Source organism: Chelonia mydas, chromosome 2, assembly GCF_015237465.2.
Source record: "Chelonia mydas isolate rCheMyd1 chromosome 2, rCheMyd1.pri.v2, whole genome shotgun sequence".
NCBI lineage: Eukaryota > Metazoa > Chordata > Testudines > Cheloniidae > Chelonia > Chelonia mydas.
In genome coordinates, this window is record NC_057850.1 from 141,705,915 (window position 1) to 141,725,467 (window position 19,553).

At 41.2% G+C, this 19,553-nt stretch overlaps 1 protein-coding gene across 2 annotated transcripts in view; it reads right to left on the reverse strand.

The window, feature by feature from the left end:
- Window positions 1-19,553, reverse strand: part of SLC12A7 (solute carrier family 12 member 7) — a 310,242-nt gene that overhangs the window by 55,292 nt on the left and 235,397 nt on the right. For both annotated transcript variants that reach the window (XM_037893370.2, XM_043540293.1), the window contains exons 16-18: window positions 13,379-13,483; window positions 11,857-12,025; window positions 1,350-1,545 (exon numbers count right to left, since the gene is read on the reverse strand). In XM_037893370.2, the coding sequence (XP_037749298.1) occupies window positions 1,350-1,545; window positions 11,857-12,025; window positions 13,379-13,483 (470 nt within the window). The remainder of the gene's footprint in view (window positions 1-1,349; window positions 1,546-11,856; window positions 12,026-13,378; window positions 13,484-19,553) is intronic.

A 19,553-nucleotide genomic window follows, 5' to 3' on the forward strand; every position in this document is an offset into this window, starting at 1 on the left:
GAAATGTGAATTTATACAGTTAGTATTAATAAGGATAAATATTTGTATAATTTTAATGATTATATATTAATTATATGTTAATAACAACAATTTTTTTTTATTTTAAAGAAAACAGTAGAATCTAGGTTCTGAGATAAAAGATCCTTTACACTAATCACCACCTGTAATAAAAGGTTATGTAAGCCAAATGTAACCCTCAGTAGCCACATGCAATCCCACTGTCCTTAAATCGTGTGTTTGGTGATGTGAGCAATACCACGGCCTTAAATAGATTTTCATTGATGTAACAGATTGGAACGTAGTAGAGCTGGTTAAAAAAATGGGCTTTTATTGAAATATTTTTGTTAAGAAAATAATTTTGACCAAAAATTTTAGAGTGGAAATTTCAGAACAAAATTAAATTAAACTTTTTGTTTTGTTTCTAACTGAAAATTTGGTTTCATTAGAATTTTTGATAATTTTTTTTTGAAATTTCATATTTTAATTTTGCCCTCTTTTCCCCCCCATTTTTCTCTCCTTTTGTCATGTGGTACAATATAATGAATAATGTTCAAGTTCCCCCTGACACTTTTTCCTCTCCTTTTTTTCTTTTTCTTCTCTAACTTCTCAAAATTTCTCCAATTTGAAAAGTTTACAGAGCTGCAAAATGAGAAAAGAAGAAAAGAGGAAAAAGTGAACCCACATCATTCATTCAGTGGCAAAAAATGGGAAAGAAAGAGAAAAAATGTTTTAAAAAATATATTTTGTAACTTGAATCAAAAAGAAAATTACAATTTTTTATTTTAAATCAAAGTGTTGTTTTGCTTAGAAATGCTCCAATAAAGAATATGCATTTTATTTACTGAAAAAAAATATTTTTGCCAGCTCTAGAATTTAATAATCAATTCAAATAATAATGCACAAGAAAGAACAGAATCCATTTGCTTTGCCTTCTTATTTGTATTGGCTCAGCAGGCTAAAAGGAGTAAAGGCTGATAAAAGAATTTCGTAAGAATTTGAATGCACATAAGAAGTAAATTTCTTGAATAAGAAGGGGCCAATTTTATAATTATTTATGCCAAAACTGTCAAAAATAGGAGCCTAAAGTTAGGCTTTGAAGTCCATATTTTGACATCTAAATAAAGTGTGTTGGTTTTCAAAAGTGCTGAGCACCCACCAGTTTTCATTGACCTCAATGGGACTAACATTAACCCACTATTTTGAGTAGGTCTTACAGTAGAACTACATATAAATCTCTGAATCTCTAAATTTGTTTTTCCAGGTAACAAGTTTACAAAATAACATTTAAAATACATTACCATTATATATTTTCATTAAAATGGCATAAATAAAACTAAGAGAATACATACCAACAAAATTTTTCCATGAGAAAGGATTATCGGTTTGTTTCCATGACTGTGGCCAGGCCATCAGGACTGTATTATGTGTCATCCCTCCCAGACCAGCAGACTGAATCAAATGGGACATTCCATCTCTAAAACTGGGAGATACCACGATCTGGCAAAATCCTTTGGTCTTTTCTACCCCCATTAAGGATTTAATATTCTATTAAAAATAAGAAATTGAAGATTACATGTGGGAATATATTAAAGGAAATAATTATAAATACCATAATTAATCGTTGCACTAAAGTACAAATAAGATGCTATACACTGGAATATGACATCAAGGAACATTGTTTTACTCTCTCAACCCAATGAATGAACAAGGTGCTATGATAACTGTAAAACCCACGTTTTAAAATCACTCTGTGCACACAGAAGTCTTTGTTTCTTAAGGGGGAATGGAATATGAGTAACACAGTGTTTGAGTCACTTTGCCCAGTATTTGATAATAAGTAATGCTTGGTGTGGGCTATGGTTTGCATAACCTTGTTGGCTGGTGAAGGCCTGTAGGGAGGTATTGGGTCCATTATAGGTTGAGATATCCAGTATTTCTGGAAAATGGAGAAGGATGCCAGGAGCTCTTTAAGAAACTGTTGTGAGGCCAATGCTCAAGAAAGCAACTTCTGGTATTGACAATTTGGTTATCTATTGACCAGTATCCAAACTCCGAGGAAGGTCATTGAGAAGGCTGTAGCAGTGCAAATCTGAGGGCTTTAAGAGTCCTTACATCAAAGTCAACTGAGTTGTAGGCATGGAGTAGAAACTGCACTAGTTGTATTAACTTCTAGCAATGGATAAAAACCAATGTGTTTGTGCTGATTATTATTGTTAACAGCTTTTCAGACCATGCTTTTCTTAAATTGTTTGCACATGATAGCACAAGTGAGTGAAGCTTCACTTGAGTTGTTCCATTCTTATCTTAACAAAGGTTAATTGTAATTGTTCTTTTCTCAGAATATCTTCTCCCAAGCAGTGCCACAGGGTCTATATTGTCATAGCTCTTGTTTAATGTGTATATGAGTTTGCTAGGAGGCTTAATAAGGATGCATGGGCTGTAAAAGCATTCAGCATGTCGATAGCAATCAGCTCTAAGTCTCCAAAACTGCCCCAGCTGGAGATACGGAATTAATTACAGAGTGTTAAAATGAAACTGGAGCTTGGATTGGGGCTTCTTGATTTATGTCTGGAGTAAGTCTCCATTTACTGTCTGAAACTTAATCCAGACAAGATAAGAGATATTGTTGGTGGGCTGGGAAAAGCTGCTGAAAGACTTTGAGGAATTTATTATGGCATCTCTTATAAATAAAGGGCACACTGCCTCAATAACATATCTGCATAAATTTGGGTGTGTTATTAGATTCTACTCTGCTCCTTGATGTGGCCAAGAGAGATTTTTCCATCTGTGCCTCATGAGAAGAGGTCCTTGTCATAATTATCCATGCTTTTGTCACCTCAATATTAGACTACAACTATCATGCACTGTACATTAGGCTGTCCCTTAGAACTATAAGAAGTGTAGGCTAATGAAGAATGCTGTGATTAATTTATTCAGCAGTTACATGTTGGAAACACATTAAACAGGCGTTCTAAGATCTCGGATCTACACTGGCTTCTAATAAGCTTCTGGGTAGAATTCAAGGAATCAGTTTTGATCTATCAAGCCCTCAATAGTTTTGGATTTAGCTACCTGAGAGATCACCTCTTCCCCCGTTGTCATATTGTCACAACTGAGATCAGCACAGGCACTTCAGCTGGAGACCACTTGATTAAATGACAGAGAGTCTGTTGGCAAGGTGTCCTCCATGAAGTTTCCTCAACTTCGGAATGCACTCCTGACCTTGATCTGGCATTGTCTACTTTGCTAGCTTGTAGGTATATTACAAACCTCACTCTTTTTCTTGTGCTTCATAAGAAAGGATGGGCTGAAGGCTGAATGAGTCAAGTGCAGTGGTTCTCAAACGTCTTACTAAGGTGACCTTCCAACTTCATTTTATCTTTTTTGAGGATCCACTATTACCCATCCCCTGCCTCCTGCTCCACCCTTCCCAGCCCAAGCCCCCTGCTCAGCTCCCCCAGCCCTCTTGCTATTGCTGTCCTATTCCTACCCCTTCCCTACTGCAGTCCTAGCTGGCCCTTCTCTCTCCCCATGGCTGGGCTGCAATCACTCCCAGGTGGCTGATTACAGTTGCCAACCCTCTCGGCATGGCCGTGAGTCTCCCCGAATCAGGCTCAATCTCCTGGAGGCTACTGAAGCCAATCTGGGAGATTTTAAACTGCTAGAAGTCCAGTGGCACAGTAGGCCTAAGGCCTATGGATCACAGAATCACAGAATATCAGGGTTGGAAGGGACCTCAGGAGGTCATCTACTCCAACCCCCTGCTCAAAGAAGGACCAATCCACAACTAAATCATCCCAGCCAGGGCTTTGTCAAGCCTGACCTTAAAAACCTCTAAGGAAGGAGATTCCACCACCTCCCTAGGTAACCCATTCCAGTGTTTCACCACCCTCCTAGTGAAAAAGTTTTTGCTAATATCCAACCTAAACCTCCCGCACTGCAACTTGAGACCATTACTCCTTTATCTGTCATCTGCTACCACTGAGAACAGTCTAGATCCATCCTCTTTGGAACCCCCTTTCAGGTAGTTTAAAGCAGGTATCAAATCCCCCCTCAGTCTTCTCTTCCGCAGACTAAACAATCCCAGTTCCCTCAGCCTCTCCTCATAAGTCATGTGTTCCAGCCCCCTAATCATTTTTGTTGCCCTCCGCTGGATGCTTTCCAATTTCTTCACATCCTTCTTGTAGTGTGGGGCCCAAAACTGGACACAGTACTCCAGATGAGGCCTCACCAATGTCGAATAGAGGGGAACGATCACGTCCCTTGATCTGCTGGCAATGCCCCTACTTATACATCCCAAAATGCCATTGGCCTTCTTGGCAACAAGGGCACACTGTTGACTCATAACCAGCTTCTCGTCCACTGTAACCCCAGGTCCTTTTCTGCAGAACTGCTGCCGAGCCACTCGGTCCCTAGTCTGTAGCAGTGCATGGGATTCTTCCGTCCCAAGTGCAGCACTCTGCACTTGTCCTTGTTGAACCTCATCAGATTTCTTTTAGCCCAATCCTCTAATCTGTCTAGGTCCCTCTGTATCCTATCCCTACCCTCCAGCGTATCTACCTCTCCTCCCAGTTTAGGGTCATCTTCAAACTTGCTGAGGGTGAAATCCACTCCATCCTCCAGATCATTAATGAAGATATTGAACAAAACCAGCCCCAGGACCGACCCTTGCTAAAGTCAAGGAATAACATGTCCAGTGTCGGAGAACACTTCAATCTCTCTGGTCACTCGATCTCTGACCTAAAAGTCGCAATATTACAACAAAAAGATTTCAAAAACAACTCCAATGAGAGACTGCTGAATTGGAATTAATTTGCAAACTGGATACAATTAACTCAGGCTTGAATAGAGACTGGGAGTGGATGAGTCATTACACAAAGTAAAACTATTTCCCCATGTTTATCTCCCTCCACTCCCCCCACTGTTCCTCAGACGTTCTTGTTAACTGCTGGAAATGGCCCACCTTGATTATCACTACAAAAGGCTTTCTTCCCCCTCCCCGCCACTCTCCTGCTGGTAATAGCTCATCTTATGTGATTACTGTCTTTACAGTGTGTATGATAAACACCCATTTTTTCATGTTCTGTGTGTATATAAATCTCCTCACTGTATTTTCCACTGAATGCATCCGATGAAGTGAGCTGGAGCTCACGAAAGCTTATGCTCAAATAAATTGGTTAGTCTCTAAGTACTCCTTTTCTTTTTGTGAATACAGACTAACACGGCTGTTACTCTGAAACCTGTCAGTGTGGGAGAAGTGGCTGGAGCCAGCAAATGAACACTCAGCAGCCTATCCTGCCCTACCCGTGCCCCAGAAATACTTCCTGTGTGCTGCTGCTTGCAGGAAGTGAGAGCATGGGGCTGAGGCATTCGTGGCAGACAAAACCCATCTAGACCTTCCCGCAATGCACCATTTGTGAAATAATAGTCTAGTGAATATTTATTTGTATGTGTATTATTTGTCCTTTACATTCTATACTGTTGTATATTTTAATTTATGGGATAGGTACTCAGAGCACAGGACAGGTGCCTACAGAGAATACTTTTGTAAGTTTGACAAATACTGAGAGTCTTTTAGGAATGCAAGTTGAGCAAGTCTTCCCTAAAATTGTTATTTTTATATCTGGCTTCAAATTCTCCCAGGTTATGACAAAGCAATGACTTTTTAAAAGAAAACTTTGAGCTGTTTTATTGTAAGTAAATAATCAGACAAATGCTATGTGCTATGCCATACTTAGAGCTTCTGTTTCTCTGGGTTTATTCATCCTGTTTTGGGGAGGGTTATTTTTAGCAATTTTTGAATTTTATATAGATGTCAAAAATCAGGAGTTTAGGGCTATCTCTTTGTGTATACTTTAATGAATAATGTATATTATACACAGTATAATACTACAGTATACAGTATATGTTACTGTAATGAGTAATCTCTTTGTAATATTCCCTTGTGTGAAAAAGCACGGTCTGTGCTCTGCCAACACATTAATGTACTTTAATAATCACACTCCTGTATACTACTGCTCTGTAGACAAGCTGTACATCCATAGATATAATTTACCATTTCTGGATCTTCTGCAGTGTTTATTGGACAAGTACAGATTTCATATTTTATCTATCTATATCGGGGTATTTTATCAGTATTTATTGGTTAAAATAAAAAACCAGAAGTGATATCCATACTTAATTTTTGTTCTATTCTAGTAGTTTAATATGATCATATCATGGATAATGACCAGGGTAGTGTTCCCAATGTTCCTCTCTTCTGCCCTGTGCTCCTTATAGAGGTCCTAACCTACCAGGATGAGAAATACTGTTCTAGATCAAATTTTCTTTTAAAGAGAAAAAATAAAATGCATTAAACTGAATAAATTCATTAAAACTACAATCTTCATATTGATAAATCAATTCAGTTTCATATAGCTTTTACTAAGATATTTTAAAAGAAATGAATCTGTTGTTCTGGGTGGAAGCCTTCATTTAATAAGATTTATGAACCCCTAGAGTTTCTGAAATATGGCAGTAAGCTCAGTAATTGAATTTCTTTTTGAATGACATTATTCTATAGTCATTGTATTATAGACCCCCAAAGTTATCTCAGTTAGAAGAAAATCAAAAAAAATCTTAATCAGTACCTTGTTACAATTAATTTTGAAGATAAGCTCTTTGAACTCCTTCCATGAAAATTTAGCTTCAGCTATCAAATCGCAAAACAAAGTTATAAAATTAGATTAAGAAAAAATGAGAGGGGACAAAGAATAATGAAACCCATGAGCCTACACAGAAAGAAATCCAATTACTGAGATAATTATCACCTCCTTTATCTGAAAATTAGATTTACTCCTTAATACTGAGACACAAATTAATCAGGACAGTTCATCTAAAAGAGACCACAAGGAAGTACCTGTATTTACCTGAAGAATGTGCCAATACCTATTTGAATCTATAAGTAGAATATATTTTATTAATATCCAGACTGTCATGCTCATTCAAAATAAATTACTACGGCTATGTCTACACTACTGACCTTATAGTGGCACAGCTGTACCGCTGCAGCTGTGCCTCTGTAAGGTCTCCTGTGTAGCTGCTCTATCCCGGCGAGAGAGCTCTCCTGCCAGCATAATCAAATCACACCCAACAAGCAGCGGTAGTTATGTCAGTGTGAGATGCTCTCCTGCTGACATAGCATTATCCACACAGGTGTTTCTGTCAGTTAAACTTGTCAGTCAGGGAGGGGGTTTTTTCACACCACTGAATGACAAAAGTTTTGCCAAAAAAAGTGCTAGTGTAGACAAAACCTAAGTTTAATTGGTTGCAGCTTCAAAGAATTTCCAGTGTTGGGGAGCTCTCAGCTGGCAAGTAAACATTATTGGCTTCTACAGAACCAGCTCCAGCATACTGGGCATGCCTGCAATAAAAGGAGTATGGCCAGAGCACTTCTGAGCCCCATCTATTCTCGACTGACAGATGGCCCCTTTGGTCTTTTACTTTGACCTTTATTCAGAGGGGGAAAAATTGAAAAAAAAATTAAAAGAGGGATCACACTGAACGAAGTACATTGTCTTTGATACCATTGGCCATTAATTATTCTTGACATGCCCTGGAACCTCGGAAGGGGTAGACAGAATTGCTTCAGTGGCTTTGTTTCTGATAGGCTCCAGAAGGTAGAGTGATATTGAGCAATTGCTCATCTACTCCAACAACTCCCTCATGCAGAGTTCCATAGTGTTTTTTTTATTCTGTCATCTTTCTTGTTCAATATGTACATGAGGCTGTTATATGTGAATTGTGATGCCTCTAGGACAGGGGTGGGCAAACTTTTTTGGCCCGGGGGCCACATCAGGGAATAGAAATTGTATGGTGGACCATGAATGCTCACAAAATTGGGGTTGGGGTGTGGGCTCTGGGGTGGGGCTGGGGATGAGGGGTTTGGGGTGCAAGAGGATGCTCCGGGCTGGGATCAAGGGGTTTGGAGAGTGGGAGGGGGATCAAGGCTGGGGCAGGGGGTTGGGGTGTGGGAAGAGGCTCAGGGGGTGCAGGCTCCGAGTGGTGCTTACCTCAAGCAGCTCCTGGAAGCACTGGCATGTCCCTTCTCTGGCTCCTATGTGGCAGCGCGCGCGGCCAAGAAGTTCTGCACGCTGCCGCATCCACAGGCACCGCCCCTGCAGCTCCCATTGGAGAGTGTAGGAGCTGGAGCAGGGCCATACCGCGGCTTCCAAGGGCCACGTGGTTCGGCCCCCAACCCTGTGCCCCGGCTAGAGCTCTGGAGCAAGGCCGAGCCGCTTGGTGCGGCCACAACCCAGTACCCTGGCCGAGCGCTGCAGTTTGCCCATCCCCGCTCTAGGATGTAAAACACACCCACAGCTCTATGCCTCAAATTCATTGGACCCAGCCACTGAAGTTTAATAATTTTATAATTCTAGCCGAAACTGGGACCAGGGATGAGAATTAGCTAACAAACTGAACTTAGATAAAATCAAATGTAATACAAATACAGTAGAACCTTAGTTACTAACTGGCCAGTCAACCACACACCTCATTTGGAGCCAGAAGTATGCAATCAGGCAGCAACAGAAACAAAAAATAAATAAACTGAACACAGTACAGTACTGTGTTAAATGTAAACTACTAAAAATAAAGGGAAAGTTAAAAAAGATTTGACAAGGTAAGGAAACTGTTTCTGTGCTTGTTTCATTTGAATTAAGATGGTTAAAAGCAGCATTCTTCTTCTGCTTCAAAGCTGTATTAGGTCAATGATCAGTTGTAAACTTTTGAAAGAACAACCACAACATTTTGTTCAGAGTTAAAAAGATTTCAGAGTCATGAACAACCTGCATTCCCAAGGTGTTCATTACTCTGAGGTTCTACTGTAGGAAAAGGAAGCCAACTGGAAGAACTGGTAGAGATCAGCTATATCAGTTAAAGGACAGAGTACTTGCTGTTTATTAAGTTTATAACCAGGGGGATCATGTTAAATTCTTGGTTGCTCATGGAAGTCCAGGTAGCATCCACTACCAAGAGTGCTTTTTCTGCTTGTACCTGACAAGAAGGCTGCAACGTTTTCTTTCATATGCCAACCTCATGGAAATTATTTATGCCTTTATTATTCAATTAAATTAGTGATACGTTAACATGAGTCTACAAATAGGACCCTATATGAAGCTACAATACAGCAGGGATATTCAAACCCTGAGGTACAACTTTTCCCATTATCATTCATTCTGAAAGAAGCAGTGATTTTGCAGGGAGAGATTACACGATGTAGCACTCTATTTCTGATTGACTGCTACATGCCAGGTTGAGGCATCACTGTGGGCAGCTGTCCATCATTGTAGCCTACACGCCCACCGAGGAAACTACAGATGTTAATAAAGATGAATTCTATCAGCAACTAGCAGCAGTGACACAATCCATTCCTTTGCATGACAAATTTATTATAATCAGAGATATGAACTTCTCACCAAGTTGCCCCAGAAATGTCTTCAAAATTTTTCTAGGGCCATTTTGCTCGGGAACTATAAATGATAACTCTAGACGATTACTCTCCTTTTGCTCTTCTCACAATATTGTCATCACCAGCAGTTGGTTCAGGTACTTGGGATCCTGGCTGTCTAACAATGGCTGGATGAGGAAGGAGCTGGACCATATCTTGGTCTGGAATTATAGTATAATAAGGGCATAGTGGGTCCACAGAGGTGCAGAACCCCTGGCAAATACTGACCATCGTCTCCTTGTTGCTAAAATGGCAGTTACTCCCTGGTTTCAACATAAGAGCATGCCTGTTATGATACATAAGGCACAATGCATCTGTGAAGACTCAGCACTTGCTAACAAGTACTCTGTCACAGTGAAAAATAAATTCTATGCACTTGGCACGCTCCTGGATGACACAGTATTAGCCTGGACTGCAATAAGCACAGTCATCCAAGAAGCTGTAAATGCCATCCCACAATCAAAATGCTACAAGCAATACTCCTGGCTATCCTCTTTCCCCAAGGTGCTGCCCCTTCCCCCAGGGCCCCTCCTTGTCCCCCGGAGGCCCCGCCCCTGGCCAAGCCAGAAGCCGGAGTGGGGCTAGGGAGCCTGGCCTTGCCCCACTTGGGGTCAGGGTCGGCCGAAGCAGCCCCCTGCCCATGTCCCTGCCCCCTGGGCCCCTTGCCCAGGGCAGGCGGAGGGACCCAGGCCCCCCACAGCTGCCTGTGAGGCTCTTATCCTGACCTGGCTCTGGCCAAGGGGTGAGGCCTGGAGCCACAGCCCCCCATAGTAAGAGCTGCACGGGCAGCTTTGGGGAGACAGTGCGAATCCTCCAGGCTGCTCTTGGGCCCCTTGCACTGCAGGAAGATGGATGGTCCACTCCAGCTCCCCACAACTGCCCACATGGTTCTTACTATGGCTGGGCTGTGGTTCCAAGGCCCCACCGCTCAGCCGGAGCCGGATTGGGATAAGAGCCATGCGGGCAGCTGTGGTGAGCCAATGCGGACCACAACTGCCCGGGCTCCCCGGCTGGGCTCCATCAGCTGCTGGCCTACTAGGGGGGTGGGAGCTTGGGGGGAAGAGGATGGGAAGGGGGTGGGGTCTCATGGTGAAAAGTGGGAGGGCCATGGCCCCCGGCCCTCCTGTTCCGGTGCCCCTGCTTGATGACCCTGTTCACAGCCAACTTATATCCTTCTACTTCCTTAGGTTTCACAACCAGAATGACAATATCACTTCCTATTACATTAGGAAGATTATAATGACCTAAAGAATGAAGACCTGGTCACTTCAAAGATCTACCAGATTAGTCAGTTTTCTTCATTTTGTAAAAAAGGCATTTTAAAAACTGTTATATAAAGAGTTTGATTTCAACTGTATGTTTTAACCAAGTAAAATATTAGGACTGTTCCATGGCCAAATAAGATACATACATATTTTTCGTAAAGCAATATTTGAATGGCATAGTAAAAGGTAATCTGACTTACAATTCTCCTACAGTGGTTAACACTAAACAGTGTGATATCAGCTCACCACAATACTTCATGTAGGAATAGGAAAGTAGTCATTGTGATAAAGTCAGTATCACACTAAGATACAGGGGCTTGTCTACATAGTAAGGTAGTGTTCACCAGCTGGGGTGTACAGTCTAGCATGCAACAGCATGTCTCTCACTAACTGGCTGCATAGACCTGCTGGTGCATACTAGAAATTCCCTTCTGTGCACTCGTGTAGAACTGTATAAAACAGGACATCAGAGTGCACTAGGCAACTTTTAGTGTGTACCAGTAGTGTCGACACAGCCAGTTAGAGACATGTTGATGCGCACTAGAATTTACATCCTACCTGGTGCACACCAATGCACAGTGTAGACAAGCTCATGAAAGCATCTTCAAAACCTTTTTAATTGCTTTTTTAATTAAATATTAGCAAGGAATTTTCTAGGCATTCCCTATGCTAAAGCGGAGGTAGTATTGCAATAACATTTTCCAGTTTTTAAAGGTGACCACTGTAAATATATACATTTTTTAGAGTCAGCCACTCTATATGAACCACTATGTGAATGTGTTTTACCACTCCATATGGGAGACCACTGAGCCCTCCTTATCCTACTTTGGATTTATCCTAAGAAAACTAGCAGAATAATAGCTAGATATAATAATATCCTTCTAAATTTTATAAAGAATTTTCATAATTTGATTCCAATCACTAAGCTCATTTTAGTATATAAAAGCATTAAATTTTTTGAGTCAAAACTTAACCTTGCTTAAATGCTTTACAGCAGCCCATATTGATGCAAAATGCTAAATCTTCAGAAAATCCTGGCACCATTTCATCGAAACTTGAATCTAAACAGAACCTGTAAGTATCTGCAAGTTGCCTTTTGCATACCTCTTCAGCTTTTTGAGCTTCTATGTATTTGTCCAAGTAGATTCCCTGTAGTACAGAGCCCACAATAGTCAATCCTTTACCAGCCTTCAACTGAGAGGTGAAAGAAAGCAATCTAGGGTGTTTAACCACCTGTTCCGAGTCCAAATTCAACAAAACCAAGACTTGAGGTCTGCAGTATTCAAAAAAAAAAAGTCAGAAAGACAACTAGAAAATTAAAATTATAACAGAATCATTAATAATCAAATGATCTAGTGTTCAATTGCAAACAAGATAAACTATCAAGCAAAGAAGCCCAGATGAATTTTAGGTCATCAAACTTTGTCAGAGAACTGATAATGTAGAATATCTATAGAGATATATAGCACTCTCTGCTGACCTTCTGTTGTAGCTTTACTCTTAAAAATGGCAGATTGTTAATTATTCAGCAATCTTCTTGTTTCAGAGTCAAATCTGCTTACTTAATTGACAAAATTATTTTTCTGACATTTGTCAGTGCTATAAATCCAAAATAGCTATGACAGAGTATAGGGTTCTACTTCCTTCTTCAATATCAGCATAATTGTTAATTAAATTATAATGGCAAGATCAAATTCTACCTTCAATTACACCAGTACAACATCAAACTATACCAGGACGTTCCCAGAAATATTGCACTCAGAAGGTTAATATTCTAACATTAAAAACTGTCTAATTAATGTGAAATAATCAGGCCTTTTATCCCACTTGTCATTTCCAAAGTCTAATTATCAAGAAGTGCCATTATAATAAATATAAGAAAACATGGATTTTAGAAACGGCCATTAACATTAAGAAAAATAAAACCTCATGTTAAATAAGTGTAGTGGAGCCACTTATAATCAACTTGGATTTAGTTGAAATTTTATTAAGTAAAATAAATTAATAAATTACTAAAAATAACTGTGTGACAGAGTACAGGAGGCTAACAAGTTCCCAGCCCTATGATCACTTAAGCACTGATTAGTTCCCCTGGAGAAGACTGACTGGGGAATCTGCAGCTAATTGGCTGACCAGTCTGGGAGGCTGATGAGCCACTTAGCTATCAGATGAAACTATAAAAGAAGACACAGAAAGGAAGTGAGGGAGAAAGAATTTGGTTAGTTGAGCACAGTATGCAAGGGAGAGATAACACTGTTCCTCTCTGGCCCTGAGGGACAGGCAAGAAACTACTCTGCATATTTGGCTGCACAAGATTCTCTTGGGGTTGGTGGCAGGAATATAAATAAAATAATGTGGAGGTGCCACTCACTGGAGAGTCAGACATTTCTAGGCATGAGAGGGTGGGAACGGAGCATGGCTTGTTACACACTGCAATGTGCAAACTCCAATTCTAGTTTCAGTGAACTTTGGCTATTAGTTTAATTGTTTTATAAACATAATATCTCTGTATGAATCCTGCACTAGTTTTAAGATTACTGAAATCTACACAGTGTTTCATCATCAGCAATATTCCTACTTCTAAAATTATTCGTATTTAAAGTAGGGGGACTTCATGGATTCTTACCTCCAGTTTTTCGTGTGAGGAGGACCATGTTCAACCCGAAGTAAAGCATAGCGAGCTGCATTCAAGGATAACCCCCTGATTCCATCACCCCACTCTTTTTCAGCTCTTCGAGGTATAGAAAAAGGGATTGCATTAACAGAGTACATTTTCTAATGCAATATAAAACAGTCTCTTTATAATGAAATGACTTGTTTAGCTGACAGAACACATCCAAAAAAGACATCCTATATGAAGGGTTGTACAGTGTAAATCACAATTCGCCTCATAAAATTGGTCCTGTTACTCCCATAACCTAAGGATTTAACAAACTAAATCCAATAATCATATTTTAGGTGGCAAAATTAAATAAAAATGTTAGCTATTTGAGCACTGGCAAAAGACCAAAAAAAATCATTCCTCTCACTACAGAACTGGCAATGGAGCTTTTGCTCCCCATGTAAATAATGAAGAGGATAGGTCACTGATAATACATCTGCACAGCCCGCGGCAGCAAGCCTCCCACTCTGGATTGACAGAGTTGTGCTTGTGCTACCACACTAAAAATAGTTGTGTAAATGCTGCAGCTTGGGCTAGAACTCAGGCTCTAAAACCTAGAGAAGGGGGAGGGGCTTCAGATCCCAAGCTCCAGCCCAAGACGCAAGTTCAAAGAGTTGCTTGCAGAGATATTTTTAGTGTGATAGCATGAGCCCCATGAGCCTGAGTCTGTTGACCCAGGCTGGGAGGCTCGATTCCACGCACTATGTCGACATACCCTGATATAGAGCAATCTGGACCACTAGGCCTGGCCCAAATAAACAATATGGGTTTTAATATGGCTAAATGTAAATGTATACACCTAGGAACAAAGAATGTAGGCCATAGTTACGTGATGGGGGACCCTATTCTGGAAAGCAGTGACTCAGAAAAAAAATTGTACGAACTCCCTGTGACCAAAAGGGCTAATGCAAATCTTGGATGCATAAACAGGGGAATCTCAAATAGGCATAGAGAGGTTATTTTACCTCTGTATTTGGCATTGGTACAATCACTGCTGGAATACTCTGTCCAGTTTTGGTGTTCGCAATTCAAGGATGTTGATAAATTTAAGAGAGTTCAGAGAAGAGCTATGAAAATGATTAAAGGGTTAGAAAACATGCCTGATAGGGATAGACTCAAGAAGCTCAATCTATTTAGCTTAACAAAGAGAAGGTTAATGTGTGACTTGATGACAGTCTATAAATACCTACATGGGGAACAAATATTTAATAATGGTCTCTGCAATCTAGCAGAGAAACATACAACGTGATCCAATGGTTGGAAGTTGAAGCTAGACAAATGTAGACTGGAAATAAGGCACACATTTTTAATAGTGAGAGTAAGTAAATAGTGGAAGCAGAGTAAGTAAGCAGTGGATCCTCCATCACTGACAATTTTTAAATCAAGATTGAATGTTTTTTTAAAAGATATGCTGTACAAATAATTTTGGGGAAGTTCTACGGCTTTTGTGATATAGGAGGTCAGACAATGATCATATTGGTTCCTTGTGGCTTTGGAATCTATGGATCTATGAATGTGAGACTTGATTGGTTAAAGAACTCAATATACAATCTGACGAGATACCTTTTTTGCAAGGATTTTCCTTAGCAAAAGGAATGATTAGGAACCAAAAACTCTCAATCTCTTAAGGTGCCACAAGTACTCCTTTTCTTAATCAAAACTGTTACTGATGTTTCTGGAGACTAACCTATGAATAACCTCATTACCTGGTGCCTATAACCTGTGGGAAGCTATGAGCTCCACTGATTATTGAAATGCTGTGATCACTTCATGGTCATTCATCCTCATCCATAGAATCATAGAATCATAGAATATCAGGGTTGGAAGGGACCCCAGAAGGTCATCTAGTCCAACCCCCTGCTCGAAGCAGGACCAATTCCCAGTTAAATCATCCCAGCCAGGGCTTTGTCAAGCCTGACCTTAAAAACCTCTAAGGAAGGAGATTCTACCACCTCCCTAGGTAACGCATTCCAGTGTTTCACCACCCTCTTAGTGAAAAAGTTTTTCCTAATATCCAATCTAAACCTCCCCCATTGCAACTTGAGACCATTACTCCTCGTTCTGTCATCTGCTACCATTGAGAACAGTCTAGAGCCATCCTCTTTGGAACCCCCTTTCAGGTAGTTGAAAGCAGCTATCAAATCCCCCCTCATTCTTCTCTTCTGCAGACTAAACAATCCCAGCTCCCTCAGCCTCTCCTCATAAGTCATGTGCTCTAGACCCCTAATCATTTTTGTTGCCCTTCGCTGGACTCTCTCCAATTTATCCACATCCTTCTTGTAGTGTGGGGCCCAAAACTGGACACAGTACTCCAGATGAGGCCTCACCAGTGTCGAATAGAGGGGAACGATCACGTCCCTCGATCTGCTCGCTATGCCCCTACTTATACATCCCAAAATGCCATTGGCCTTCTTGGCAACAAGGGCACACTGCTGACTCATATCCAGCTTCTCGTCCACTGTCACCCCTAGGTCCTTTTCTGCAGAACTGCTGCCTAGCCATTCGGTCCCTAGTCTGTAGCGGTGCATTGGATTCTTCCATCCTAAGTGCAGGACCCTGCACTTATCCTTATTGAACCTCATCAGATTTCTTTTGGCCCAATCCTCCAATTTGTCTAGGTCCTTCTGTATCCTATCCCTCCCCTCCAGCGTATCTACCACTCCTCCCAGTTTAGTATCATCTGCAAATTTGCTGAGAGTGCAATCCACACCATCCTCCAGATCATTTATGAAGATATTGAACAAAACCTGCCCCAGGACCGACCCCTGGGGCACTCCACTTGACACCGGCTGCCAACTAGACATGGAGCCATTGATCACTACCCGTTGAGCCCGACAATCTAGCCAGCTTTCTACCCACCTTATAGTGCATTCATCCAGCCCATACTTCCTTAACTTGCTGACAAGAATACTGTGGGAGACCGTGTCAAAAGCTTTGCTAAAGTCAAGAAACAATACATCCACTGCTTTCCCTTCATCCACAGAACCAATAATCTCATCATAAAAGGCAATTAGATTAGTCAGGCATGACCTTCCCTTGGTGAATCCATGCTGACTGTTCCTGATCACTTTCCTCTCATGTAAGTGCTTCAGGATTGATTCTTTGAGGACCTGCTCCATGATTTTTCCAGGGACTGAGGTGAGGCTGACTGGCCTGTAGTTCCCAGGATCCTCCTTCTTCCCTTTTTTAAAGATTGGCACTACATTAGCCTTTTTCCAGTCATCCGGGACTTCCCCCGTTCGCCATGAGTTTTCAAAGATAATGGCCAAGGGCTCTGCAATCACAGCCGCCAATTCCTTCAGCACTCTCGGATGCAACTCATCCATTCTCATTCATTCTATAGCTCTCCTATCTACTGTTATATCAGAACTGAGAGAACCAGAAATAGGGTGACCAGATGTCCCGATATTATTGGGGCCTCCCGATATTAGGGGCTTTGTCTTATATATGCAGCTGTACCCCCCAACCTCTGAAAAAAAGTGTACAGATTTTTCATACTTGCTATCTGGTCACCCTAGCCAGAAATTAGTTTGGCCCCAATTGTGAGGAATTCATTGCAGAATTTGAGCTATACTGTGAATTTTTCTGCTGCAGGGAATTTGTTTTAGTATATAAAACTGTTCCTTGTTCTTTTCTTATTTTGGCATCAGTAAGCTCCAGATATTTTTATTCTTCTCAGAGTACTATGACTGCTTTTTTAAAGAGGTTAAAGATAAATAATATGCTAGACAAAATGCATGGGTGGTCTAATATAGAACTGGCCAAAACATGGGATTTCCACTTGCAGGAAATTTCTCATTTTATGAAATTTAGTTTCGTTCCAAATCAGAATAAAATCATGCTTATTTTATTTACACTTTTCCAAGAACCAGAAATACCCCCAAAAATCATTTTAGCAACACCAACATAAGGTGTTTCTGAAACAAAATTTGCGCCCCAAGCCTGACAGCTGCTGTCAGAAATTAATGTTCTTGTTGGCTTCATCACTGCTATTAGCATTCGGAAGCTTCTGTGGCTCTGAAGCAGCCCTATCACGCAGATTGCCCTTGTCTGGGGACCCATGGCTTCCTGACACTTCGGTCAGCTAGTGGGAATCTGGAAGCCCTGGAGGAGTGTCTCCCTGGCCCAAGGCAGTCCATATGGCACCACTGCCCTGGAGCTGTAGACCCTGGAAGCGCATTCCAAAACCTCCAGGCTTCCATGCTCCCTGCTGCAGAGCCAGGGCACCCAGGACTTTCAGGCTCATGGCATGGAGCCTGGACATCCTGGCATGGCTGTCTGCCCTGGAGCCACAAGTCTCAGAAGACCCAGACTCCTTAGCAACCCAGCAAGCTGGCAGGCAGGATTCCATCAGAGCTCCAGCTTTGATCCACTGAAAATCTGTCACTGGAGATATTCTGTGACACATCTAAGGTCTGGCAAACAGGCATTTTCTTAGAAAATTTCCAACCTGAAGAAGAGCTCTGTGGAAGCTCGAAACCTTGTCTCTTTCACCAACAGAAGTTGGTCCAATCAAAGGTATTACCTCAACCACCTTATCTCTCCAACCAGCTCTAGTTTGTTAGACATGTCTAAGAGTAGTCTACACAGCATGGACTAGCCTCCCTAAGCTAGGCTGAATCCAGCTCACACAGGAAACAATAACAGTGAAGTCAGTGCAGCATAGGCTTCAGTCTGAGTAGTATAAGCCAGGTACAGATGCTGGATGCATGCTCAGCTTGCTATCCCATTCTGAAGCCTGCACTGTGCTAAATTCACTGCTATTGTTACCTGCATTAGCTGGATTACCTTGTAGGCATCTCAGTAACTCCCTTTTCAATGTAACAGCCGTGTTAGTCTGTATTCGCAAAAAGAAAAGGAGTACCTGTGGCACCTTAGAGACTAACCAATTTATTTGAGCATAAGCTTTCGTGAGCTACAGCTCACTTCATTGGATGCATACTGTGGAAAGTACAGAAGATCTTCTTATACACACAAACCATGAAAAAATGGGTGTTTATCACTACAAAAGATTTTCTCTCCCCCCACAAACCCACTCTCCTGTTGGTAATAGCTTATCTAAAGTGATCACTCTCCTTACAATGTGTATGATAATCAAGGTGGGCCATCTCCAGCACAAATCCAGGGTTTAACAAGAACCTCTGGGGGGGGGGGGGTATGCAAGGTAACCTATTTCCCCTTGTTTTTTCCTATCCCCCCCCCCAGACGTTCTTGTTAAACCCTGGATTTGTGCTGGAGATGGCCCACCTTGATTATCATACACATTGTAAGGAGAGTGATCACTTTAGATAAGCTATTACCAACAGGAGAGTGGGTTTGTGGGGGGCGTGGGGAGAAAACCTGGATTTGTGCTGGAAATGGCCCAACTTGATTATCATACACATTGTAAGGAGAGTGATCACTTTAGATAAGCTATTACCAGCAGGAGAGTGGGGTGGGGGGAGAGAAAACCTTTTGTCGTGGTAAACACCCATTTTTTCATGGTTTGTGTGTATAAAAAGATCTTCTGTACTTTCCACAGTATGCATCCAATGAAGTGAGCTGTAGCTCACGAAAGCTTATGCTCAAATAAATTGGTTAGTCTCTAAGGTGCCACAAGTACTCCTTTCCCTTTTCAATGTGGCAACTCCAATGACAAAGTTATTTTATCAGTTCCCCCAGTTTTCTCTTTCATAACTAGTATATTTGTATTCCTACCTTGAAGTATTAGTTTCAGTGCATTCATTTTGCCAAATATGTCCACCAGGTACATTAATGTAGTCAAGGAGACGTTACACATGGGATCTGCAAGATGTGGGGAGCCACTCTTCCTGTCTGAGTTCACAAGTTCATGCAAGATTGCTTAAATTTATCCTTCATAGATTCCTATAGATCAGGGGTAGGCAACCTATGGCATGCGTGCCAAAGGTGGCACGGGAGCTGATTTTCAGTGGCACTCACAGTGCCCGGGGCCTGGCCACCAGTCTGGGGGGCTCTACATTTTAATTTAATTTTAAATGAAGCTTCTTAAACATTTTAAAAACCTTATTTACTTTACATACAATAATTTAGTTATATATTAAAGACTTATAGAAAGAGACCTTCTAAAAACATTAAAATGTATTACTGGCATGCGAAACCCTAAATTAGAGTGAATAAA